Source organism: Thrips palmi, unplaced genomic scaffold, assembly GCF_012932325.1.
Source record: "Thrips palmi isolate BJ-2018 unplaced genomic scaffold, TpBJ-2018v1 HiC_scaffold_4, whole genome shotgun sequence".
Classification (NCBI taxonomy): Eukaryota; Metazoa; Arthropoda; class Insecta; order Thysanoptera; family Thripidae; genus Thrips; species Thrips palmi.
Genome location: NW_023144631.1, coordinates 6,373,503 through 6,400,563, shown reverse-complemented (window position 1 = coordinate 6,400,563; position 27,061 = coordinate 6,373,503). Strand labels below are relative to the sequence as shown.

General features: G+C 61.8%; 1 protein-coding gene across 1 annotated transcript; it reads left to right on the top strand.

The window, feature by feature from the left end:
• The first annotated feature begins 1,650 nt into the window (after window positions 1–1,650).
• LOC117649563 (homeobox protein OTX-like) lies at window positions 1,651–13,557 on the top strand. The gene is made up of 6 exons (XM_034392449.1): window positions 1,651–2,017; window positions 4,555–4,715; window positions 5,409–5,594; window positions 5,669–6,057; window positions 6,651–6,715; window positions 13,517–13,557. Exons 1-6 carry the CDS (start codon window positions 1,651–1,653, stop codon window positions 13,555–13,557), a joined length of 1,209 nt encoding a protein of 402 aa, XP_034248340.1.
• Window positions 13,558–27,061: the final 13,504 nt, after the last annotated feature.

The window sequence follows — 27,061 nt, the reverse complement described above, 5'->3', positions numbered from 1 at the left end:
AGCTTGGCAGGCAGGCAGGCAGGCGGTGCTGCTGGGGTGACGCCAGCGAATCTCCTTCCTCTTTGAAATAAAACTTTGGCCCCTCGCGTGAAGGGGAAGCGGGGTGGAGGGGGTGGCGGCCGACTTATGGGCAGCTGATGATGCTCACTAGGGGCGGTGGGGGCGGGGTGGGGGCGGCGGGCTGGCGCGGCCCTTATGCTGGGGTCGTGCGCGCTAAGTTGCTGGCCCATCACCGCTCCGGGGCCCACCCTCCCCAAGCCGGGGGCGTCTACCCCTCCCCCCTCCAGCCCCGAGGCGCCCGAGGCGGCGCGCGGAGTGTCTTGTTATTACAAACTGTTTTCGATTATTAACTTGGGAGCCTCTCGTGGCGCCTCCCCCGGCGCCTCGCCTCGCCGCCACGCCTCTGCATTCCGAAACGCGAGCCGCGTGTTGCCGTCTTCGTCGCACCCGCTGCGGGGGAGGCTCCTCCAGCCGTCTTTTAAACTCGAGCAGACGTGCCGCGTCGCGCGTCGGCCGGGGCGCAGGGGCGCAGCCCGCGCAGCGTGGCAGGGGCGTCTACATTACGTACTGTCCGCGCACGGGCACCCCTTTCTGTCAAACGGACGAACGCTCCAAAGGCCGAACGAAGAAGGCGAGGGTGAACGCGTATTCGAACCACGGAACCAGGCCGCCGTCGTCGAGCGCGCTCGCCGCCGCGCTTCGGGGTTGTGTTGCCGTGCCGGCGCTGGAGGGACAGGTGCGGCATGCGGCGGAAACGGCAGCGGAATGGAGAGTGAGTGATTTTCGGCAGACTCACGCGAGAACGCCCCGCCGTAATGGCGTGAAGCAGTGAAAGAGATAGATAATGTTCGCGGCGCGGCGGGGGCGGGCGGGGCGGGGCGGGGCGGGGCGGGGCGGGGTGGCCGCGGCCCTCCAGGCTCTGCTGGAGGTGGCCGGGCGGTGTGTCGGGGAGGGGCAGGTGGGATAGAATTTGGCCAGGCATTAGAGTGAATTCGGGCCGCGCGGGGACGCGCAGGGAGAGGAGCCCAGTAAGTGAAGAGGTCCACCCCCGCGGCGGGCGGCGGGCGGCGGGGAGGCGGGGGCGGCAGGCCGGTGGGCGTGGCGCCGGGCAGGGCGTCGGCCGGCCGGCTGGCCAATGGCAGCGCCGCGCCAGAGAGAGCGGGAGCGAGCGGCTCGCGCGGGGTGGGAGGGAGAGGGAGATGGCCGCGGGCCTCGCGTAGCCTCGCGCTGCGGAGTGCGGACGGCGCGGCGCGTGGGTGGGAGGGCCCGCTGGAGGGGGGCGGCCTGCCTGCCTGCCGCCGCCTGGAGTGGGGAGCTGGCGGCCACATGGCGCGCCGCGCCGAGGCGTATGGCCGCGGCGTATGGCGAGGCAAGGCGTCGCGACCACGCGAGCAGCGAGGCGGTGCAGCGACGCGACGCGGGTAGCGCGGTGCGACTGCGTTTGCGACGCGGCCGGGGCGTCGTCGCGGATTCCATGGCGGTGGCGCCTCGTCGGCGATGTCGCTGCCGCGCGCCGGGCCGCGCTGAGTGCCCCCAGCTCCTCGCGGACTTCGCGGACGTCGTGGAGTGCGTCGCCCTGGTCGGCTCGGTGGCACGCCGCCCGGATGCGCTGCCCCGCCTGCCCCGCCCCCGCGAGTGATGGTGCTCGGCATGTACGGAGGGCTGGGGCTGCCCGCGCTGCGCGGGTTGCCCGCCCTGCCCGGGGCGCCGGGACCCCCCGGTCCTCCGGGCCACCCCATGTCGCAGCTGTTCCACGCGTCCCAGTTCCGCTTCCCCGTCAACCTGGGCGCCTTCGGCTTCCCGCCGGCACTGCTCGCCCCGCAGGGCATCCGCTTCGGACACCTCGCGGGGTCGCCGCTGCCGCCGCCCGCCGGGGCGCCGGGCCAGGGGCCGTCGTCGGCTAGCCCGCCCATGCCGCCGTCGTCCGCCGTGCCGCTGGACCGGAGGCCGGCGTGGACGCGGGACCACCGCGCCGCCATGGAGGACGCCGAGCACGCCGACAAGGCCGGCGACGCAGGTGAGTGCGTGCGGCGACACACTGTGACACCTGGCCGTCGTGTCATCGACACGAACGCCCTGTTTGATTTCCGATGTAATCTGATCGAGCCGGCCGCACGTCAACCGCGTTATCGGCGTGGTCTTCGGCCTTGTCGGATGAACTCGCGACATGCACGCCGCGCACCGGCGAAAAAACCATCAAAAACAAGCAGCCTCGAGTCTGGATAAGCGAGGTTCCCTCTGGCCGGACAGCCGAGTTTCCAAACGACCGCCCTGCCGCCCTGCCGGCCTGCCTGGCCTGCCCCGCGATGCCGATGCCGGTGTCATTACTTTCCGGTTACATTAACATAACGGCGACAATATGGGGAGGCAGCGACAGGCACGACAGCGAGCGACGGACAGCCATCAGGGCCGCGAGTCGCGGCAAGCGCAGCGCAGTGACGCTAAACGGCCGACAATTTGTGAATAATACGCTCGGATTATAAAATAATGAGATATAATGTTTTAATGCCAGGCGGGCGGGCGGGCCGTGCGGGCGCACGACGACGGTGGAGGCAGGTGCGGGGCACGGGCGGGGCGGGGCGGGGCGGGGCGGGGCGGCCTAGGAGGAACATTGGGCGAGGGGAGGAAAAAGAATATTTCGGCAGTCCTCCGCGGAGGCCGGGGCGAAGGCTGCGCGTCGTTTCCGTCCGTCTCGAGTCTTGTTCCCCTCTCCGCTTCCGGCCCAAAACAACAACCCCCTCCCCTCCCTCCCTCCGCGCCTCCCCTTCCGCTGCTGTTCACTTGGAACTCCAAATGAGGGTGCAAAGTGCGGGCGGACATGCCAACTTTTCATTTCGCAGTCATGGGAGCCCCGGCCCGGCCTGCCCTTGTTACACCCCGTTTTACCCCTTTCGCCAAAGTGCCCGGCCCCGCCCCGCCCCGCCCCACCCCGCCGCCACTGGCGGTCGCCAAAATGCTTTACAGCGTCGACCGCCTCTTGTTTCCGCGTTACTTTCGCGTGCGAGAAAGCAGGGGGGAAAGAGGGGGGGGGGAATATCGCCCCGGCGGAATTTCAAAACGCGTCTCATCGGAATCCAGAAACCGAAATCAATTTGGCGAGACAGCGGCGATGGCGGGACAGCGACACGTCATTTCGCCGCTTTATTAAAGATCGCGTGCGCGCCGCACTGGCAGGGCTGGCAGCCCACGGGCCAGCCGGGCCAGGCCGTGCCGTACGCACGGCCGTCAACGTAAATATTAAGGGTCCCCAAAGCGCCGAACAGCACTTAGCTGCCAGTCCGTTGTTGGCGCGACGGTCACGCCAAAGCGCTAAACAACTAAGGGAAACTGCAAAAAATAATCCAGCTTTGGGGTGAGTGAGGGTTTGAGCCGCGGGCCAGAAAGCCCGGTTAAAATTGAGGGAAATTGGCAGGAGTTGACCGACCACCGCCACCAGCCCTTCACTGTTCCCTCGACGCCATCTCTCTCCCCTCGAATCAGCCGTTGCCAATTGCGGCCATTGTCCGCGCCTTGTCCAAACTGCGCGATCGCCCGATCCATCTCACTTGCATTCCAAATTCAATCCATCAATCCGCGCCGCGCGATGCTCCTCGAGCCGGTGCACCACGCCGTGCTGATGGATGGACTCCAGGTCGCCGTCGAGGAGGCCGCGCTCGGCGACGACGTCCTGGTGCCGCATTCCGCGTTCCGCCTGGCCGCCGCGAAGCGCCGCCAAGGCCCTACACTGCGAGGCCTGCACAATGTGCCATCAACACGCCGGTGACAACAAGCACGCGGGCCGCACCGAGAGTCGTTTTCGTCGCTCTGTCTCTGTCGCCGCACCTATCCAGGACGCCCCATGAGTGCGAGAGAGACAGAGCGACGAAGACGACTCTCGGAATCAGTCCGCCGGGCCGGTACCGCGTCAACGCCGCGCCCTGCCCAAGAGGAAGAAGGCCTGGAAGGCCCTGGCCGCGATTGAATAAGGATAACGGAGGGAGCCGAGCGTCCCATAGCGCACCGCCACCGCAAACCGCCACGCCACTTACCTGCCGTCAAACAGGACGCGAAGCGTCCACTCCTTTTTTTTTAAGTTTTTTTCTTCACCCTCAATTTTGAGGTTTTGGTTATTGCCGAGCGGTTTTGTAGAGGGCGCAGTGTGCGTCCGCGGCCGGATCAATCCCATTGAAAGGAGCAGGCCGTCGTGGAGGCCGAGGCCGCGGTGGCGTGGACGGACGGGGACAGGACAGCCGGACGGACGGACGGACAGCCGGATGGGTGAGAAATTGGTGCCAAAAAAGCGGCGCGAAGTGGTTGAGCCGAGCGGTTCGGTACTGGCCGGCCGATGTGAGAGACGCGGGAGGGAAGGACCGGGGGAGGGGGGAGGGGGGGGGAGTCTCTTCGCGGCTCATTGGCCTCGCGTGATTACCGTTCCTGCTGCTCGGCGGCCGCGCTACCGAGTCGTGTACACTGCAGGAACTCGTCGCGTCTCTTTCAGTGTCTTTGGTTACTTTTTAATTTTTTAAAGTGTCAAATTTCAAAATGATTTTTTTAATGCTCCTGTTTTGGTCGCAGACGGCGAGGACGAGGCGGCCAAGCGGCGGCGCTCGCGGACCAACTTCAACAGCTGGCAGCTGGAGGAGCTGGAGCGGGCCTTCCTGGCCAGCCACTACCCCGACGTGTTCATGAGGGAGGCGCTGGCGCTGCGGCTCGACCTCAAGGAGTCCAGGGTGGCGGTAAGTCGCTCCCCGATCGCAGCTTATCGCCACCGGCATTCAAACGCAGCACGCACAGTGGGCCAGAAGAGCGGCTGAGCCGGCCAAAACTCTGGACGCGTTTTGAGCTCCAGAGTCGCTAAACAGGACTCGAACCGAACGTGTGACCCCACTAATGGATTGCTCTTCGAGCAAGGAATCCATTGGTGGGGTCACACGTTCGGTTCGAGTCCGATTTAGTGACGCTGGAGCTCAAAACGCGTCTAGAGTTTTGGCCGCCTCCACCGGTCTTCTGTTCTGGCCTACTGTGGCACGCCGCCGCGGCGAGGGGAGGCGTCGGGGAGGTGCGCGACTTGACGCGTGGCGCCTCCGCGTCCCGGACGTGGACATGATGGATGTGCTGGCGGCGCCGGCAAAAACGGCAGCGACAACGACGAGGGCGATGATGATGTTGTTGTTGATGAGACAGGAGTGAGGAGTGGATTTTGAAGAGCGGCCCGCTGCCGGTGTGGCGGTGTAACAGGCCGGCGGCGTATCGCCGCGCAGCGGTGTCCGGTACCCGCGAGTACCCGTCAGTCACTCTCGGTACCCGCAGCCTCGGTAGCGCACGCCAAAAAGTCGGAACAAAAGGACAGTCGGAGCGAAATTGGGGCCGCCGTCGTGATTGGCTCTGCGGACGTTTGTTTTTGAGAAAGGCTTTGTTTCGGCCCGCAGGTGTGGTTCCAGAACCGGCGGGCCAAGTGGCGCAAGAAGGAGCACACCAAGAAGGGCCCCGGCCGGCCCGCGCACAACGCGCACCCCCAGACCTGCAGCGGCCAGCCCATCCCCGAGGAGGAGCTGCGCCGCAAGGAGCAGGACCGCCGCGAGAAGAAGATCCGCAAGTCGCTGGAGCGCCAGCAGGTAGGTTTCAACGACTTTGCGCTCCCTGTCTCGTTTCGTTCTGCCCTAACGGAGTACTTACGCGACGCGGGCAGAAAAAGCTGGCCGCCAAGGGCATCACGGTGGACATGGAGACGCTGCGGATGGAGTGGGAGGCGCAGCAGCGCGCCAAAAGCAGCAAGAACAACAACGGCAGTACGGCCAACAACAACAACAACAACAACAACAACAACCAAAGAACCGGAAGCAAGGAGCAGGGCGTGAGCTGGCACGTCCCCGCGTCGCAGCTTTCCTGCGACTGGTCCAGCGGCTGCAGCGAGATGAGCTCTCGGATGGGCGACGCCGGCGAGGGCTGCCCGCGGGACTCGTACCGCGAGATCGACGTGGTGGGCGACGAAGCGGACGACGCCGAGGACGACGACGACCACCACCACCGCCTGCTGTCCCTGGACCACAACGAGGACGCGCCGCGCCCGCCGCGCAGGTCAGTTCCAAATTACAAATAGGAAAAAAAAATGTTGGATTTGAACCCATGACCGGCGCTCTCAAGCTCGGCGTTGACGCGCGGGCCGATTAGGCGGCGGTATGGTAATCGGATTGGTGGCTGACATCATCAATACGGCGTAATTGGCGGCCAATGAGTGTCGGGCTTTGTGTTCGGTCGTGCAGCGCGTCGTCGTCGAGGCTGTCGAGGCGAGGCTCGAGGCGCTCGCTGGAAAGCAGGCCGAGACCGAGGGGACCGAGAGGCCAGGCCATGCCGCCAGGCCAAGCCGCCAGGCCAGGCAGGTCGGGGGGTAATTATAATCGATCACGGAGCGCGGCGTGGCGTGGCGTGGCGTGGCACGCCATGGCAGCGCGTGGCCGCGCGTGGCGCGCGATGAGCCTGGCTCGGCCTGGCGGCCCAGGCTTACCCTGGGTGACCTTCCGGGGCTAGACGTGACGAGAAGTGACGAGACGTGACGAGGCGGCGCGTCGACACGGGCGGCGCCGTGCGGTCGCCACGCCGAAAGGATTGATGATGTGTGTGGCACACTGTGTGCCTGGTGTGGCAGTGTCTGACGCCCCTTCTGCTTACAGCGAGGCCCTGGAGGCGGTCAACTACGTGAAGCGGGGCTCACCCCTTGGCCCCCGCAGCCCCTGCAGCCCGCCGCGACCCGCCTCGCCCCGCAGCCCCGCGTCCCCCGGGTCGCCCGGCAGCCAGCTGGACCGGCGAAGAGCGACTCTGCTGCCCCTGTCCGGCGGCGGCGGCGTCGACGGCGACCTCAAGCCCGGCCGCCTGCCCTGCCTGCCCTTCCCCGCCCCCGCCACCGTGCTGCTGCCCGCGGGGGTGGCCAAGCGCCGCCTCAACCCCTTCAGCATCGAGTCCCTGCTGTCAAGGAGATCGCCGTCGCCGCGCCGCGGCCCGCACCGCCTGGACGCCCCGTAGGCCCTGCGGCAGGCCGTGCGGTGTCCTACCACGTGTTCCTATAGAGTATATATGTCGTGGAGTCTTAGGCTTTTCCATATCACAGGGGGCGGTAAAGGATTTCCAACCCGCACGGTAAGACTTACTAGTAGGGTAGTGTTGAGGTAGGGGTGGTGTACAAAACGCCTTTGTAATCATCGTCGGTATAGTATAATCGAGAAAGCGCGGTGCTTTGTATTGAACATAGTATTATGTAAAGACGGGCCGATTTGTGGTGCCGGATGAGAGTATTTGTTTGTTCCTGATCTGTTTTTATTTATTTGTTAGTCTATTGGACGACAGTGTTTGTTAGAGTGCGAGGACGACAAGACTGCCGCGAATCAATAAACATATCTCTTTGCACGTCCTGCGTTTCATTTCGACATCCTGGGGTGGGAGGCGGAGGAAGGGTTGGACGCGACTCACCGTGTTCGTCCCAGCCCCGGCCTCTGCGGTCGGTACACTGGGGCGGCGCGTCCTCGCCGATAGAGCGCCGGCAGAACAATGGATCGAGGTCCTTGGTCCTTGTCGCCCAGGGTGGCGTCCGGGGCGTCGCCCGGGCGTCGCTTCGCTTCGGCCGCGGCCGCGCGCTAACGAGACACGTCGCCGAGCCGCCCACGGGCTGCCAGGGCCTAGGGCCAGGGCCGCGCGAGCGGCGCGAACACTCCAAGACCGGCCAGCAACCAGCGGGGGAGTCCTGTTCTCTCTTCTCGCGGCGCCTCGGCGAGCTTATTTAATTATTTAATTAAGAAAGCCTCCCGGAGCGCCCTCTGTGCGGAGCACCGCGTAGCGCGCACGCACTGACAGAAGAAGACGCGCAGTGTCCGCAGCCCGCCTCGCATTCCCATCACCAGTGCTGCCGCCACCTTTGCCTCGCGGTTCAAACAGGTCGAGACGGAGTTTCGTCGTGCTGGGCTTTCGCATGGAGTTCAAACTTATTTCCGTAAACACGGTGGGCTGGCAGGCCTGGCGGGGCAGTCTCGGCGTCGCACAGTGGGCCAGAAGACCGGTTGTGGCGGCCAAAACTCGAGCCGTGCTGCCCGTGGCTGCCCAGCCTGATTGCGGCAGGCCGTGTCGAGCACGCCGTCGCTGCGTGCGCCGCACCCCTTCTGGACACAGGCCGGTCACGCCGTCGCGCCGTGCATGCCCGTCGCCCATTCGACAACTTTGCCCCGATAATTGATTCGCAAGGTTGGTACCGTTGGTACGATACACGTGTAATCAGGTGGCGTGCAGGGCTGCCAACCACTCGCCCGCTCCCCCTTTTTTCCCCGCTTACAGGACGTATCGGCCGCTGATCACTCAATTCAATCGCACTGCTCATTATATTGCCGCCGCGGGGAATCGTATTTCTCTTTCTCCTCTCCCCCCCCCCTCTCTCTCTCTCTGAACACGTCGCCAACTACGCGGTACAGAGGAAGCAAAAGCAAGCGGCGCCAGGACCGCGACACGTAGGCGGCGTAAACATCTAGATTTTTTTCCTGCACGGTGTCACTCTGTTTGGCGCCTCTATTTGGGCCTGTTTTACGGCCGCCCTGTAGCTGCTCTTTCCGCGGCGCGAGGCATTAGCATGTCAGGGGCGGGGCGGGGCGGGGCGCTCGGACGGCAAGGGGTGAAAAAAGCGTCCGGGGCGGGGCTCTTTGTTTATCAGGTATTTAATATTTCATTCCGAGAAAGCGAACGGCCGTACGGCCCCAGGAGGAAAAAAATAGAGACGTTTAACACCTTGAGTGTTCGTATCGGTGAGCCAATCGCAGCAAGCGGATTTAAAAAAAAAAACAACATGAAAACAACGAAAATGAAACAATAGGGAGGAAATTAAAAATAGAAACCAGAAAGCGTGTGTGGAAAACCCTTCCCAAGGGAGTATTTAACGCTGTTTAAAACTGCACCGTCTGGTTTCCGTGGGCGGTGCGAACACGGTGTTTTCGCCTGGCCAGGCCAAGCACCAGCACCCCGCAGTCCGTCGCACAGCGCAGCCAGCTGCAGAGGAAGCCAATAATTATTTAATCAGCGAGCCGGGAGGCGAGGAGGCAAGGAGGGGGCCGAGGAGCAAACAAGGCACTCGGGGCGCCGCAAGTTATAGGCCGAGGGATTATATCCCTTACTTTTCACGCAATTAGAGACTTACAAGAGCGCTGCCGCTGTGCTGCTCCGACACCCACCGGTTTTTCTTTTTTCTTCCCCCCCTTCTCCGTGTTCGCCGTGCTCCCGGCCGATGACGCCTCGTCGGCGCGTTGGCGCTTTTTGTGGGGCCACCGTCACCCATCTGGCATCTGGCACTAATGAATAGGCCAGCCCTGGCCAGATAAATCAGGGCGTAAGTGGGTCCTGTCCCGCCGGCCGACGGGCCCCGGACGGGCCGACCCCGAAGGGTTGGTCAGGAAGGTGCTAAGTGGCCAACTAGGCCACGGGGGGGTTGCGCGGACTGGCGGCGTGGCCGGTGCACCGCGCCGCCGTCCTGGCCGTCGTGCAGCTACCGGGCAATCGATGCCTGCCCGCCACTCGCTGAATTTTTCATAACCGTGAAAAGCGCGCGCCGTTCAAACTGAGCGAGCGCGTGGGCCGCGTGAGCGCCCCGCCCCGCCCCTCGCCTCGCGTGCGAAATGGTTGTAATGGGACCACGCAGCCACGCAGCCAGGCAGGCGAACACGTCGTCACGGCCTTCCTATTGTTTCCGATAAACGGCGCGTCTGGAGGCACTGCGGGCCGTGCAGGCCGTGCAGGCCGTGCTGCAGCAGGTGTCGGGCATTATCGCATTAGCCCGGCAGCCATCCCGACCCGTCTCGCAGCCGGGCAGCGCAGCGCACTGCACTGTGTGGACTGCAGACTGCATGCGTCCGGCAGCGCGTTGCGGAGACCCTGGCAGTCCGAGGCGCTGCTCCTGGCCGCCTGCGTGCCCGCCGTGCCCACCGAGTGTCAGGTGCAATCCAGATTACCCGCCAGCTGCCTCATTCCGAAGCATTCGTCGCTCTGGCTCTGTCGCACTCACGCGGTGGCCCGTTGGGGTGCGAGCGAGAGAGGCAGGGCGAGGCCCCCTTGAGTCAGGCAACCCGTCCGCGGCGACGATGCCTCGCGGTGAGCGTGAGGGCCGCGCCGGCGGATGTCTCCGTCCTTGTCGCACTCACTGGCCGGGGTGGCGCCACACAGTGGGCCAGAAGACCGGTGGAGGCGGCCAAAACTCTAGACGCGTTTTGAGCTCCAGAGTCGCTAAATAGGACTCGAACCGAACGTGTGACCCCACCAATGGATTGCTCTCCGAACGAGGAATCCATTGGTGGGGTCACACGTTCGGTTCGAGTCCTGTTCAGCGACTCTGGAGCTCAAATCGCGTCTTGAGTTTTGGCCGCCTCCACCGGCCTTCTGGCCCACTGTGCGCCGCGCACGGGGGTGAGAGAGCGGGAGAGAGAGAAAGAGAGGGAGAGAGAGAGAGAGAGGAGAGAGACAGAGAGGCGGAAGCGGATGGGGAGGGCGATGCAGGCGAAGGCGGGCGCGGCCTGACGGCGATGCCGGGCGATGCGGCGTTATGGATAGCCCTAATAATTGCTCAATTTTCTTGATAAGCCGGGGGCCCGGCGCGGCCAGCCCGGCCGGCCCGGACTCTCCTATTGTTTTTGTTGGTTCGGCCGCCTTTGCCGCCTCTGCGTTTCGCTTGTTTGTACGTAATTGGCTTGTACGCCCCGCCCCGCCCCGCCCCACCTCGCCCCGCCCCGTCTTGCCCTCACGGCTGGCCTGGCCTGGGCATCATAGGGGTGCGTGCTGTGAAGGGGCCACGATGGCAATCCTCAGTGCCGCCGAGGTCCGCGGGGGTGTTCCTCGAAGTGCGAACGCACACACACACGCACATCCCTCGCGTGTCGGTGGCGTTGGCCGCGTGATGCGCGCATTTGAAATGCCGCCAATAATTATCGCTGATGCGGCCGCGCGGCTATCGGCCTCGGCCCGCGCGCCGGAGAGCGTCCAGCACGTCGTGGCCGTGGCGGCGCGGCAGCGAGGTGGCGCTCGGCGGGGAGGGGGCGGGCAGGGGGCGGGGGCAGGTAACGGATTCTTAACGACAGCAGAACACGCAATCAGGCGGGGAGACAACTTGATCCCGGCGCCGTGACGCCGCGGTGAGGCCAACTGGCGCCTCGCCCGCCACGCCCCCCGCCTCCAGACAACGCGGTGGCGCCCTCGGGCCGCGCCAGGCGAGGCGGCAGCGGCGGCAGGCCACCCCCACGGCGTGCGTGCCCTCGCCGCCCTCGCCGCCCTCGGCCCCAGGGGGCGCCGCCGCCACCGCCACACCGCAGGCCACGCCGGGCCAGATGGAATCTCGAGTCAAGCGGGCAACACCTCCACGGCCAAACTTGGGCCTTCCCTTGTCACACGGCAGGCAGGCAGGCAGGCCACGGCCTAATTCAATCACAAGCAGGGCGGGCTGGGCTGGGCTGGCCGGGCGGCGCCGCGCACCGTGTGTCTCTTGTTGGCGTCGTGCGGCGCGGCGCTGCGCGGGCGGCACCCCCTATGGCGCTGCGGACATGGCCGCGCCCCGCCCCGCCACTCCACGCCACGCGGCCCCGCCCCCTCCTGCCATAATAAATATTACATCAAACTAAACTGGCTGTGATCAGCCCATATGCACCGACATGGAGGCGGCGCCTGTGTTCACTATTATGCAGCACACACACTACTAGCCGCACTCACGCACACATGCACGAGGACGTGCATGCATACGCTCACACTCTCACTCACACACATGCGCGCGCGGTCCGTTTTGCCGAGTACAAGCACATGCACACCTCGGCGATTAGCCCTGCAGCCGCGCTGCTTGTTTGCTGCAGCCGCCACGCTCCGCCACTCCCTCGCCTTGACGTCCCGGCCGCCCCGGCCGCCCTGCAGACTGATTCCGAGAGTCGATTTCGTCGTGCTGTCTCTCTCGCACTCAAGGGGCGCACCGTATAGGCGCGAGAGAGACAGAGCGACGAAAACGACTCTCGGAATGAGTCTGCTTCCTGGCCCGGCCCGTGTTGCACCGCCGCTCCGCCGCATTGTCATGTTAAACAGCGCAGAGCCAGCAAAGCCAACCAGCAAAGCCCCGGTCAGGCTAATCTTCGCGCTTCCTTCAATCTCGCCCTCTCCTTGTTCTTCTCGCGCGGTGCCGCGCCGCTTTCGCAGCTAATTGCCCTGATAAATGAACGCCAATTACCAAGTCCCGCCTGGACTCGTCCAGGACGCCGCCCAGGGGTCAACGAGACGACGGTCTTGACGGTGTGGTCCACGCGGTCCGCCGCCACTGCCCGCCGCCGTGTGCGTGTCTCGGTCCCATTCTTTTCGCGGCCCCGCCCCGCCACGCCGTAATCATGCCACGTACCTACTCGTTACCATTATTGTCATTATTATTGTTATTATTTACACTTTGGAGAAAACTGTCCCACTAACTTTTGTCCATAGTACGAGACATTCCTCTCCGATTCGGGTCCGAGTCTTCTTCTCCCCCCTCCACTTCCTCCCCCTCTTCGATACACTTCTTATTACGACCCGAGGCACCCACCTGCCAAACGCCCCCCCCCCCCCCCCCCCCGCCAGCACGTCATTAGCTCCCCTAATGTCTTCATTAGAACTATACTCTCGCCGCCTCCGAGACCCCCTCCAGCAGGTACGAGAGAAAAGCCACACTGTTCAGCCCTCCCGAATAACACCACCCAGGATTTGTTTTCGTGTTTGTGTTATCGCCGGTGAGTTGGTGGGTCAGATTTAGGAGGAAAAGCGTGTTTGTCTTCCTTGCTCCGCGGCGATGCTTTTCCGGCGCTTTTCCGGCGCGTCCTCCGGAGACGTCCCCGCGCTTCCGGTGGTCCGATGCTTGTCGATGGCGATAGCGGGACGGCCAGCGGCGTCTTGATACGGGCGCTTATCTCGACGGGGTGCTCGCCGTGCGCGCCGGACAAGACGTGGCTGCCAGCCCCGCCAGCCCCGCCAGCCCCGCCAGCCCCGCCAGCCCCGCCAGCCCCGCCGGCCCGCATGGTGTGCGTAAAGCACATACATCTCAGTAATGTGACTGCCTCCAACGCTTCCAGTGTGTACAACCTGCAATTTACTTTGGCGTGCTGAGAACTACCGCGGCGCCGCGTCTGCTCGGCCACTATAGCGCCGTCGTCGACAGTGTGGCGGGGCGGGGCGCGGCGGGGCGGGGTGGGGTGGCGCGGAGCCCCTTAAGACTCCATGGGGGCCGCGGGCAACCACGGCGTCGATGAGTCAACGCGGTGGTCGGCGGCAAGGTGCTCGTCTCTGCCGGGATCTCTGAGGGGTGCGCCGTTCCTCCGTGTACGTCCTCGTCGTCCTCCTCGGGTTCCAATACCCACCGGACCTTTCCTCCACAACGTTCCCCCTCCAAATATAATGTTTCTCAGCATTTTGGGAGCCTTACGTGAGCATTCGCCGCACACGCACTCCACACACACACACCGACACTCTACACGACCACATTTCACTTTAACGTCTTTGTTCTCACACAATATTTCAGGCGGAGTAATTATTCTATTAATGGTTTCCCAGACTGCGTGAAGTATAGAGGATGCGCCACGCTGGGCCGAGCGAGAAGGTGCGCGGGAAGGGGAGAAAGGGGGAGGGGGGAGTCGACCAGCCAGGCGAGCCGCCGTCTCCGTAATAACTTCATCAGCCAGGCAAGGCCGCCGTGCGTGCGCGCGTGTGCGAGTGTCTGTGTGCGTCTGTGAGTGTGTGTGAATGCAAGTGAGGTGTTTAAGGGGGAACAGGCATCTGCTGCCGGCCCGTCACAATACTACACACACACACACACACACACACACACACACACACGCGCGCGTGCGCACAGGTTTTAGTCGGTATCATTTCCAGTACCGTTCCGAGCGGAGAGTCGTGGAGGTCCCCTTGGTGCACCGCGTTCTTGTGTGTGTGCGGCTGTGTGCATGCGAGGGGGCCTTGCAAGTGTGAAATGCATAACTTACGGCCCTGCAGTAAAGTCGCCGTGTGATTGGGGCGCCATGTTGCACTCGGAGGCCCCCTTCCCCTACGGCCCTACGGCCCTAAATCACGCCCTCATCAGTCAGTCCGTTCGTCCGGGCGCGTCCCGCACGGCGACACACTTTTCCCCAAATTGGCCTGAAAATTGAGCATAATGGCGTCGCGGGACGTGTCTTGCCTGGTCTTGCTGCCCGGTGGCGACCGGCCGGGCGATTCCGCGCAGTGCTTCGCCGCTCTGTCTCTCTCCGCACCCATGGGGGCCGCCCCGCGAGTGCGAGAGAGACAGAGCGAGCCGCGACTCGGAATCGGCCCGGTGCAGCGAGCAGTAACTAGCCAATAAACACCCCCGGGACGTCGTTGTATGCAAAACCGGCGGGGAATGACACGCTGCCGGACACCAGGCCGGCCTGACCCAAACAATGGACGCAGTAATTACACAGCAGGAACGGTGCAGCGGCGTGCAGCAAACTGTCGCCAGGGCAGCCAGGGCTCATGCCACGGCCCGAGCTGCAGCCAAGCCCCGAAATTATATTTTCCCTTTTTTCCAGGCCGTGCTTTGCAAGGCTTTGCACACAATACTTCGTTCGTTCAAATTTTTAACATTTTTTTTCCACTCACGTCTATATAATAAACAATAAGTGCGCAGGCGATATCATCCTCCGAGTAACGGGCCCACATCTTTAATTGTTGCATTTCTTCGTCTATTATACGTGTAAGTGTGTGTGTGTGATGACTATCGCCGGCACTCGCATGGTGATGATAAACTCATTTCTTTCCCGATCGTGAGAAAACAGTTTCTGCAGGCGGCCGTGCGTGCGCAATGCGAGCGCAATGCGCGGAAGGGAATGAGTGTTGTTTGCGGGGGTGATTAATTCCAGGGCCGAGAGATTCGTCCGTCGAATAGCGAAGTGGTCTTGGAGTTCATCGCGCGGCCATCTCCTGGGCGTGGCGCAGGGCAGGCAGGGCCTCCCCATGAATACCAGAACTCACTTCACCACACACACACAGCCGACGAATGAAAATGCAGACCGCTGCCGCTGAAAATACGGTGAGCTCGCGGGGGGAAATAAAAAATAAACAAGGAAACAGGAGATAAATCTCGCCGGTTTCGAGGTAAGTGAGGCGAATTACGGCCGCGTTTCCACTCATTGGCACTAAATGTTATGGCGTCCGTATAATCTGGGAGGCCGCGACGCGTGGCCGCGCTGCCGCCTGGATGGCCTGGCTGCGGACACGATGGTTGGCTGCGCCTTGCTGCCTTTGCCTTGCTGGCCGCGCGTAGCGAGTGCGCACCGCCACGCTCAAAAAATGATGGCCAGTGCACGCACGCGCACGCAACATAAATCTATTCCCCGACGCCAGGACGCTCGCCTGGACGCCGGGGAACGAGGTGTAGAGCAAACAGAGCGCGCGCCGCGGAGGCCGCTTGACTTGGCCGGGGCGGGGCGGGGCGGGGCGGCAGGGCGATATTTTCGGGGATTAGCGGAACCAATAATGGAAATGTTGTGAGAGGGCCATTCCCGATCCCCGTTCGCGGCGAGCAAGAGCAGCTCAGAGAGCGCAGAAAGTCTCTGCGGGGCCTTCGCGTCCTCGCGCGCCGTTCGTGCAAGCCGCTTAGGGTGTGCTCTTCGGTAATGTATGGGACAACAGTCCGCGTGCAAAAAAAACCCCTTAAAATGCTAACAATGAAAATCTTCAAACGTTTTAGTTCAAATAAAACGCACAAACTTAAAGTTTTCAAAAAACAACAACTGCAATTCTTCAAATTTATTTAATGACAGCAAAAACAAAATTTTTAACAGGCGCCTTCTGTTGAAAGAGGCGGTCGTAGAGAGAGAGAGAGAGAGAGAGAGAGAGAGAGAGAGAGAGAGAGAGAGAGAGAGAGAGAGAGAGAGAGAGAGGGCGGTCGAAGCGCGCGCCGTACCGGAATGTTCTTTCTATTACTAGGGGCTAACAAGAGGCCGCGCCCACCGATCGTCACCCCGCTGTGTGTGTGTGTGTGTGTGTGTGTGTGTGGTGGTGTGTGCGTGTGTGTGTGCGTGTGTGTGTATATATGTGTGTGTGTGTGTCCGCGTATGCCGCCGCGCACTTATTGAACAACACGGACCCACATGAAGAGGATGCAATTAACTCGGTATATGACTCCGGAATTGGTAAAACAATTGGAGCGCGGAACGGAGTGCCGGTTGGCCGGTTGGTTGGCCGGTTGGTGGGGCGGGCGTCACATGGCGGAGGCGCGGGCCATGGCGACGCTGTTGGGGGCTGGCCTCCGGCCTCGGCCTCCAGTCGACTGACTCCGAGCGAGTCGTTTTCGTCGCTCTGTCTCTCTCGCACTCATATGGGGGCGCCTCATGAGTGCGAGAGAGACAGAGCGACGAGAACGACTCTCGGAATCGGCCTCTCCAGGCTGGCCATGGTTGACCCTTATCGGGGACATCTAACGGCCGGCCGCATCCTCGAACCAGCGGCGACCTTTTCTCATTTTCCACGATTAAAACAAATTGCGCCGTGGCAATTGGTTTCGGCTGCACGGGTCGTTCCGAATAAGAGCGGAGCGGCGGCGGCGGCGGTGGTGGCTTCGAGGGGGAATTAGTGCTGTGTTTGCACTGTGTGTGTGTGTTTGTGTGCGTGTGTGTGAGAGTGTTTTGCGGGGTTTTTACTGCAAATCGATGCGGTGCTTTCGCCTCGTTTAAGCTGGTCGGAAGGAAGCGAGAACAATGTTGCAGCAGCGGCCGGCCGGCCCGTCTTTAACAGCCGATAATGAATTCAAATTCGCGCGCCAGATAGGCGGCAGCGCTCTCTTTTCTTCCGAAGGCGGTGGCTTTTTAAAAAGAAGGCGGAGGGAGTCACTGACACCGCGCACAGAGGTAACTGGGCTTCGGCGCGTGGGACCGCGCGCTGGCGGCGTTCGAAGGCCCCGCGCTCCTCGCGAGGCATCGCGTCTTTAATAATGAATTATGATGGTAATTATTATTAAGGGCCCGGCCGGCGATAAGGTACACATCTAATTAGAAACACTGCGCCACGCCGCTCGCTTTGCGCCCCGGCGAGGCCCCGCGGCCTGGTTGGCCCGCTTGGCCCACGCGGCCCTCCGCCAAAGATGGCGACGCGGCCCAGTCCCTGCAGTCACTACAGTGCCTGCCTCGTTTCCAGTTTTCCAGTGGCTGGAGCCCCACAGTGGGCCGGAAGACTGGTGCGGCCAAAACTCTAGACGCGTTTTCAGCTCCAGAGACGCTAAATGTTGCTCGAACCGATCTTGTGACCCCATCAATGGATTGCTCTCCGAACGAGGAATCCATAGGTGGGGTCACGCGCTAGGGTTCAAGTCCTCTTAAGCGACTTTGGAGCTCAAGAAACACTAAGAGTTTTGGCCGCCTTCGCCGGTCTTCTGGCCCACTGCACCCCCTCGAGGGTGGCAGCGGCCTGCCCGGCCTGCCCGCCAGGCACCGAACGCCGTCTGCCCCAAATCGGAAATTGAAATGCATTTTCCCATTCTTCTTCTTTTTCATATGATAATGGGTTCCCGGCATGGCAGCGCCCTGCGGCGCGATGCGGCGCGGAAGTTGTTGTGGGAAGAGGAAAATGTAGGAACAGAAAAACTGTCGCGATGCCTCGAGCGGTGTGGCACACGCGAAGCGCATGTCTATGTCTATGGCCAGCGCTCGATAACCGTGGAAGGAGCTTCCGATGAGCACAACCAAAGCCAAAGGAGAAAGAAAAATGCGATTTTGGATAGTTTTGGTGTATTTAATAACTTGGCTGGTGGTTTGTGTTTTTTCACATGTGTCTGATGCGAGGTCTGATGAGATGATGTAAAATGTGCGATTACGCTCCCATGTTATCTTTCCGAAATCCTCGGAGAAAATCGTAGAGAATGCGCTGGGCGGGGCCACGGGGCTGTGGCCTGTGGCCCTGTCCACCTTGTTATTAAAGTACCTGCTTGCCGTATTTGCCTTTCCCAGAGGATCTAATGTGGCAGAGGAGCCGGGCCTCCACCACCACCTGGTGGGACCACGCCGACCGCCGCGCTACCTCCCGGCCGACGGACCGAGACAGGTGTTGTTGCCAAAACACCTCCACGACGACGACCCTCGGCGGGAACGCATCCCCGGAATGAATTTAAAGGACTCGCGCTTCCTGTCGTAACATTTAACGACGAAGTAATGAAGGGCGCTATTCGGCGGGGCCCTTTTACAGTGTGCACCGCGGCAAGATGGCGGCCGCGGTGGCCTCGGCGGGGCGAAAATATGATGTGGCCGACACGGAATGGGGCGTGAAAAACAAGGAAGGCCATCAGGCAGTTGAATTTGCGTACGCTCGTAATTAAGCCACCAATTTGAGCCACCGCGGCCCCCTTTCTTCGCACCTTCGGCCCCGTCCGCCACGCGGCTATCGGTGGCGCCCCGCCCCGCCCCGCCTCGCCCCACCCCACCCCACCCCGCCCCACCCCGCCCCACCCCGCCCCACCCCGCAGTACAGATAACACAATTAATCGTCTGGATAATTACAATGGTTAGGCGCCGGGCCGTGCCAAATGCGTCAGGGCTCGCCACTGTGTGTGTGTGAGCGCATGTGTGTGAGTGTGTGTGTGTGAGTGCGCGCGATAAGCCACACGATCTTCGCCGCCGATAATGCCCTGCACTGTAATATTGGTGCCGATGCGCCACAACGGGGTCTGGCAAATGAATGCAAACACAGTGCTTTTTGAATATCGTTTTGTTTGATTGCCTGTTGTGTGTGTTTGCCTGTAGTAGTTCTGTTCCGGCGGATGACAGCGGCCAGCCAAAGGGCTGCCAAGGGCCTTACAGTGGCGTGGGCCGCTCGTCAGCAGGGCAGGGCAGGGCCCTGCATGCGGCAGCCCGTCCCCGCGGGGGCTCCGCGCGGCTCCACGGGGCTCCACGGGGCTCCGGGCCCAGCAGACCGATTCCGAGAGTCGTTTTCGTCGCTCTGTCTCTCTCGCACCGATACGGGACGGCCCATGAGTGCGAGAGAGACAGAGCGACGAAAACGACCCTCGGCATCGGCCTGACGATGATGGTGTTGAAGTCGACGCGCTCCGGCCAAACGTGCCGACGGTTGCGTTAATCACCACGCCTCGCGGGATCTGAAAACTAAACTCACGTGTTTTTAATTTTCACAGTTGGTTCCACCGTGTGCAGTGAGCCAGCGTCATTCGCCGCCGGGTTTCCACGGATTGGGTATTTCGAAAGCGCCCTCGAGGTGGTTCACCGAACGCCGCGCCGCACTGCAAGGCCTGGAACTGGAACACACCGCCCCTCCCCTTTCCTTCCGCGACCGGGAAGACGACGTGAGAGAAGTAGTTTCAATCGGCGTGCAGCGACACACACCCACACACTCACACACGCGGGCGCGCTCTCTGACAGCGCGGTGATTTAGGTCTGCTTTATGTAGTCGGGGCGATAAATATCACACCTTATCAAAAACTAATTACAGCATGTTAATTATCGTCTCTATTAGCATATAGAAAGAAGCGGAATGGCCCGCGTGTGCGAGCGCGCCGCCTCGCGCCGCGTGCGTGATGAAGCTGTGGAGGCATCGGGCGGTAATTGATATCGCCACACAACACGTGTAAATACCGCCAGGCCGCTCCGCCAATAACGCGCGTCTTAGTCTAGGCGAAGCGTGCCATCGGGGCCAAAACGGTTCCCGGTCTATGGTTTTCCGTTTTCCCAGGTAAGCCTCTAGCGAATTTTCAGTCAGCCCTGTCAGACTTTCTGTCTGGGGTCCAAATTTGCTTTTAAGACCGAAAGTCCTAAGTTTCGTCCGAAGATTTGCATACTCCTAGTCCTAATTGGGAAACCAGACCAGTAAGTGTTACAAAATTGGTCCGAAATTCCAGATATTTTAAAACAATGGATATGTAGTACGACAGGTGATTTCCAGGGGAGTGCCGGGGGAAACCAGGAACCGTTCCCGATATTCCCAGGCAGCGTATTGTAAAGACATAGTTGATTTTTTCAGAGATTGTCTGAAAAAAAAAAAGAGTTGATTTTCTAAACAATGAAGAATTAGATGTTTTTCTAAGTTATGAAAATTCAGACGTGTTCCTCAGTTCACTTCAAAGTTTAACTTTTACGAATTTTCCTCAGCCCAAAACAACTACAGCTGCCAGTTTCATTCAGTTTCATTTAAAACAAAAATAAATGAAAACGTATTTGAAGGTGTTGGCACTCGGCCGATAAAGAGAGACGACTTTCTTCCCCTTTGAAATTACCGCTCAAAGGCAATCGTTCCCCGCGTCGATGGCGCACGCCCCACGCCGCCCGGGGCCGCACGGCCGAGCGGCCCAATGGGAGGGAGAGCGGCCAGTTCGAAATCATTTAGCGGCCGCCTTTTGAATTTGCCGCCGCGTCGGCCTCGGCGCTGCCTTGGCGCTGCCTGCCAGCTCGGCCTGGCCGCCTGGGCCGAGGCCGGGATTCCAAACAGACAACCCACGCGCTGGCCGCGCCTGGACCGTGCCGCGGCACCTCACGTTACAGATTGGATTGGATGCTTGCGGGCCCTGTCTCCGGAGGGGGTCTCGGTGTGGGTAGGCGGTGCCCGCGGTGCCGAAGGCTCGGCGAGGGCTGCGAAGACACTGCGAAGGCGGCCGCCGCGGAAGGCCTCGCCGGCGTGGAGATAACACGGTAAAAGCGCCCACTGGACATCCAAGGGGATGATTTGGTTCTGGTTATGCCAAGGGTTCTGAGTGAGTTTCCACTGTTGTCCTGATTTAAACTAACGGAAATGGATTTGTCTCAAGAAGACAAACAAACAAAAAAACCTCAACTGTCACAGGTTTGAGTGGGGAGTGAAAATGTTGTTGAACTTAAAAAGATGTTCAATAGCTTTTTCATTTCCCATCCAAACCTATGACATGTGTTGACATTTTTCGTTTGTCTTCTCGAGACGAAATCATGTCTGTGAAGTTATGTCGATTGGACAACTTTTAAAAATTAACTTGAAACCCCTTTGAAATACCTTAAACTAGGACATCCCCTTGGATTTCAAGACAGCACTTTTACCGTGTAGAGTGAGTGCATACCAGGCGTCGCAGAACGCTGCGTTGCTCTGCATTGCTCTCCTTGAAGCGGCTAATCCTGCCCCATTTGTCTACCACGCCCGGCCATAGCAGACCGAATCCGAGGAGCGTTTTCGTCACTCTGTCTCTCTCGCACCAGTGCGGGACGCTCCGCGAGTGTGAGAGAGATGGAGCGACGACTCTCGGAGGGCGCCGCGGTGGCCGCAAGGCGGTGGTTGCTCTTTGCCTTCGCGCGGTGATTGCCAGTGAGGTATGGCGCCCTGATTCGGTCGGGCGGCGCGGGCGGCCCGCGGGCGGAGCGCGGCGCGGCCAATGATGCTGTTACCGCGCGCGCCGACAGCCTGACAGGCCGCTTCAAACACACGCGCGCTTTCGACAAATGAATGTGAACGTGAATGGCGCGCGCGTTTGAAGAGCGAGGGCGCGCCGCCTCCGGAGGAAACATTCCAGAAATATTACAAATTTTCGCGACGGAAGACACGACAACTTGTCGCGCAGGGCAACTTGCTGCCCTCAAAACGTGAACAAAAAAAAAAAGCAACAACAATGTCAGCACATGAATTTTAATAATTCTAATCTTACGAGGCTCTGGGACTTGACGCAGAGTAGGCGAGTGAGTCGTTGCGAGACGGCCACCACCGCCAGGCCGCTGCCAAACGAATATTAAGGCCCTTAGTAACTTTGCTCGCACACACGCGGGCCGGTCTGCTGCCCATAAATTCAGGAATATGCCTATATAATTTAGGATGTGGTGGTCGAGTGCGCGCGCGGCGAGCGCGGCATTTGTCACGGGCAGGGCGGCAGGGCCAACCGCGCGCCTCTCGGTTCGGGAGAAAAGTGAAGAAGAGGAAAAGGAGCGAGAATAAATAAGTTCGCAATGGATGTGGTGCTGCGAACACTGTAAGAAAGCTGGACTCGGATCGCCTGCAGCCGCGCGCCGCTCTGGGCTTGCTTCGGCCCGCTTCGGCCTGCTTATGGCGAGTTATAGCTGACAAAAGCCGGCGGGGGGCTGTCCCGTCCCTGTCGGCCCGTCGGCCCCCTCGGCCCCGCCTAAGACCCTCTGGAGGGACGGAGAGAGGAGTAGAGGGTCCAGGGGGTCTTGAGGATGAGCGAGTGAGACAGGGCGGGAGCTTGAGTGAGATGTTAACTTTATATACTGAGGATATAATTTGGGCTATCACAGCGCGGGACAACAAAGGGAAAAGGTGGAGGAGGAGGGGGAGGGGGGTAAGGTGTCGTAAAGTGGTGACCCTGACGCGAGCTTGAACAGCTTGTTACACCGCCGCGCCGCGCCCTGTTCCAAATAACATTCACTCACTTTATTTTTTGTCTTGAACGGTGCAGCGGCGCGCGCACGGGCCTTAATCCCGTGAAACAAGATTTTCCCCTCCCTTTGCTTGGCGTTGCTCACACACACGCACACCCACACGCGCGAATGGCGCAGCCGATGGGGACGCCGGCCTTTTGGCGCTGTCACTTACCTCGCGAGGTGATGCGCCGCCTCTTTCGACCTCTCGAACTACAATCGAACAATCGAATGATGGCGGCGGTGGCCCATCATCGAGTGTCCCTCTTTAGGAAGAGAAATAACCGGCACGCCGAGGCAGGCAGCCACGCAGCCCAGGGGTCAACGCGGTGTTAATTTCCGTATGATAAATGACCCCCACGGAGAGCACTTGACGCGCAGTGCCATCATCGCACCTGAGCCCTCGCCTGAGCCAGCCAGCCAGCCAGCCAGCCAGCCAGCCAGCCAGCCAGCAAGCCAGCCAGCCAGCCAGCCAGCCAGCAAGTCAGCCAGCCAGCCAGCCAGCCAGCCAGCCAGCAGTCAGTCAGTCAGCCAGCCACCCAGCCAGCCAGCCAGCCGAGTCAGTCAGTCAGCCAGCCACCCAGCCAGCCAGCGCCCTCTCTTCCTCCCCATCCCCTCGCTCATAAGGATTCCGTCTTTTCCCCGTTCTCAGCAGAGATTCGCGATCTAATTGTATGCTAAGCGGCAGCGCTGCAGCCTTTGTCTTTGCCACCCAGACGGCCGGCAGGCTCCGTCGCTCTGTCCCTCTCGCAGGCGTGGGGCGGCCCGTGGGGGTGCGATAGAGACAGAGAGACCGTTTCAGAACCAGCCTGCTGAGGCAGCCAGAGGGCGCCACCGTCGGTGACGATCATTATTACCCCGTTGTTGTCGGATAGAGACATTAGCCGCCCACTAGTGTAGAGGCGGCCCCGCCCTGCCCCGCCACGCACGCGTGCAGCGCGGCGAGCGCCATGCCTGGTAATTTGACGACATTAAGGTGCGGTGCTTGCTCTTCGGCCTGCCTGCCCCGCCTGCCGAGACGCGGCGGGACGCCGTCGACGGCGACGTCGATGCGGGCCTTGATGGCTATCTGGAAGCCTTGTGCGGCGCGCAGCCGGGCCGTGGCACCGCCACCCGCCGCCAGCCTGGTGTCAAAGTCGTATTCGCACCCACTTATAAAGCCATTTTTTCAGCTTCAGTGGGAGGAAGGGGGGTTGCTTTTGTTTTTCCCCGTACTTCTGGAGTTCATCTCTGATACCGCGGGGCCGGGCGTGGACGTACCCAGGCCGGGTACTCAGAAGTTCCCGGCCACAGGATGAGTACCTATTAATTACTCTGAGGACAATCATTCCGGACCGCGGCCCCGAGACAAACAAACAAAAAGGAAGAGCGGCTGGAAACGGCGGCAACGTCATTTGGGGACGCGCCACGCGTGGCCAGCTGGCTCCGTTCGCGTTCAGAATCACCACCCCTGGGGCTTACCGTGCTCCCATCCTTTGGGGCCCGGCCACCACGGCCCCGGCCACCCCCCCCCCACCCGGCCCCGCGGCCACCACGGCCCCGCGGCCACCACGGCCCGGCCACCACGGCCCCGCGGCCACCACGGCCCCGCGGCCACCACGGCCCCGGCCACCACGGCCCCGGCCACCACGGCCCCGGCCACCACGGCCCCGGCCACCAGCGGCCACACGGCGGCCACCACGGCCCCGCGGCCCCACGGCCCGCGGCCACCACGGCCCCGCGGCCACCACGGCCCCGCGGCCACCACGGCCCCGCGGCCACCACGGCCCCGGCCACCACGGCCCCGGCCACCACGGCCCCGCGGCCACCACGGCCCCGGCCACCACGGCCCCGGCCACCACGGCCCCGGCCACCACGGCCCCGCGGCCACCACGGCCTCGGCCCGCACTCCTTCTCCACAGCCTCGTCGGCCTGCTCGGCATCAGATACAGGGCGTTTTAGGTGCAGGTGTGGCTCGCGCCGCTCGCGCCGCTCGCGGTGCACGACTCGTTCTTTGCGGCTGTGCCATGCCCTGGCAGTGCCCTGGCGCGGCCCGACAAGGAATTGTTTTATCTGCAGCGTGCGCGCTTCGGTCTTCGGTTCCGCCTTGGTTACGGACGCGAAGCGGCGAAGCGCTGCTGCGGTTCGCGCGGTGAAATCCCCCGGCCGAAAAATAACTTTTGACAAATGTCGATTTTTCATTTGATGCGATCGAACTTTAGAGCTACCAGCGGCGTGGGTCTCGCTTCGCTGCCTCGGCGCGACTCCCTGGCAGCATTCTGGACCGCCGCTCCCTCCACAGCGACCGCACCTGGGCTTGGCTACGCCTTTGCTACGCCACTGCACGCACGCCGGCCGTTCGTCCGGCCTCGGCCCCGCCCACCGAGGCGGACCGAGGCGAGAGGGAATTGATTTACGTGAATTGAATTGTTGGCGTATTTATTTCTGGAGATAGGCTGGTGATAGCGGCCCGACTGTTCCGGCACGTTTCACGCCGCGGCCGCAAGGGCCGCCAGAGCCGCCTGCAGACTCATTCCGAGAGTCGTTTTCGACGCTCTGTCTCTCTCGCACTCCTGCGGCGTCCCCTGTAGGTGCGAGAGAGACAGGGCGACCCTCGGAATGAGTCTGCCGGGCCGCAAGCCACGACGACGAGGTGCTGCGTGCGGGGCGGCGCCAAGCCGGCCAGCCCCTCGGACGCAGCGCGCTGCGCGAGATGAGCGAGCGCCTCGCCCTGTATCAGACTTTCTGATGGCCTGGCCGATGGCCGACTGGGCAGACCGGGCCGACGCGCCAAAGGCTGCCTCTGATTTGCATTCTACATTTGATTTGGCTGCCGCTACCGGCGTGCCGTTTCGCCGTTTGGGCGGCTTCTCTTCGCCGTAACGCGCAAGGCTGTCCTCGGCTGCCACATTGTGTCTTGTCTCGTGTCGCCGGCCGAACTGGAAGGCGATGGGCCGTTCGGGATTGGAACGGTGATCGATGACGATTACCGACGAGGCCTTCATGACGGGCTGTCGAGCACTCGTCGCTCTGTCTCTCTCGCACCCCTGCGGCACTTTCCACGAGTGCGAGGGAGACAGAGCGAGAAGACTGGGGCGTCCTGGGCGTCCCGGCCGCCCCAGCACGACGGGGCGCTGGCATTATTCGCCGCCATGCTCTGTGGACTGATTCCGGGGGCCGTTTTCGTCGCTCTGTCTCTCTCGCACTCATGGAGCGCTCCGTAAAGGTGCGAGAGAGACAGAGCGACGAAAACGACTCTCGGAATCAGTCTGCAGGACGGGCCGAGGGTCGGACCTCCCACGCGGGACGCGGCTGGACGCGGCGTCGTGGGACTGTCCTATTAGCAGGACGACATTAGAGGCACTTATTCCCACAAGCAGTGGAGTGGGTCACGACGCCGCGGGCCGGGATCACCGAGCACGCCGTCGAGGCCGCGGACGGGAACGTCGGGTTCGGACGTCGGTGAAGTCGGGGACCCTTGACGCCTGTCACGCTGAGGGTAGGCCACCCGCCGCACCCCGGTGCTCCGTTTTGCCTACCCGCGCGGCTGTGCAGGCGATTTCAGCCCCAAGTAGAACCTCGAGAAGGCTACTGGTTGCGGCAATGGCCTCCTCGTTGGAAGGGCAACCCTTTGGTGCCAACATGTGTTTGGTTTGAGCCCCGCAAAGGACCGAAATCGCCTGCCCGGATAGGCAAAACGCCGCCTCGGCGCGCAGCGGGTGGCCTACCCTCGGTGTGACAGGCGTCATGAGTCCCCGATGGCATTCCCTCGTCTCAAAGAGACTCCAATCAAACACGTGATGAGACCCGATTGCCCTTCGAACTCGGAACCCATTGACAGCCCTGCGTGTTTAGACCATTGCAGCCCTGTTAGGTGAATGCGGTGCGGAGGGCTGTGGACTTGTCGAACGTCGTCCTGAACAAGACATCCAGCCGACTGATTCCGAGATTCTTTTTCGTCGCTCTGTCTCTCACGCACCTATACGCGATGCCTCATGAGTGTGTGTGTGAGAGACGAGAGCGACTAAAACGACTCTCGGAATCAGTCCGCTGCCCACTGGCCGCCAGTGGCTCAGCATCTGGCTCCGTTTCCTTGGGTCGTCGCTCACACCAGTCACACCTCAGGGCCGGCGCGGGCCGGCACGTCCCCTCGTGGCCGCGGGGCGCTAGCCCGGGGCAGGGGCCTGCCGCCTCAGTTCGTCGCTCTGTCTCTCTCGCACCCCAGTGGAGTGCCCTACGAGTGTGACAGAGATAGAGCGACAAAACGACGCCTCTGAATCGCTCGGCTGGGGCCTGGCAGGGCAGGGCCTGGGCCCGGCAAGGCGGGGCGGGGAGCCCGGAGGCAGCACCACGGTTGATTAAATAGGGACAATGCGCGCTGCCGCGCTGCTGCGGCTCCGGAGGGATAATTTTTAATAACCGAAACATGAAAGAGTCTTCACACCTGCATTGTGTGTGACGTCTCCATCCGCGATCCACCCGGCCGGCCCGGCCGAGGGAGGTGACGGGGAGGGGGTGTAATGGAGGCGGAAGACTGCCGGCCTGATCGGATTACCGGTACCAATGACGATGACAAATCAATCCGCCCTGTTAATTCGGCTCTCCTTTTTAGTCTGCTTTCTACCGCGCTGGGCAGCGGACTGATATTCCGAGAGTCGTTATCGTCGCTCTGTCTCTCTCACACGCATGGGCGCCTCGTATAGGTGCGAGAGAGACAGAGCGACGACTCTCGGAATCAG

Bases quoted from the DNA above. Each gene is read 5' to 3' on its own strand.
- LOC117649563 (XM_034392449.1), top strand. From the start codon at position 1,651: ATGTACGGAGGGCTGGGGCTGCCCGCGCTGCGCGGGTTGCCCGCCCTG. The intron at 4,716-5,408 runs GTAAGTCGCTCC...TTCGGCCCGCAG, and splicing joins TCAAGGAGTCCAGGGTGGCG to GTGTGGTTCCAGAACCGGCG. The intron at 6,058-6,650 runs GTCAGTTCCAAA...TTCTGCTTACAG, and splicing joins GCGCCGCGCCCGCCGCGCAG to CGAGGCCCTGGAGGCGGTCA.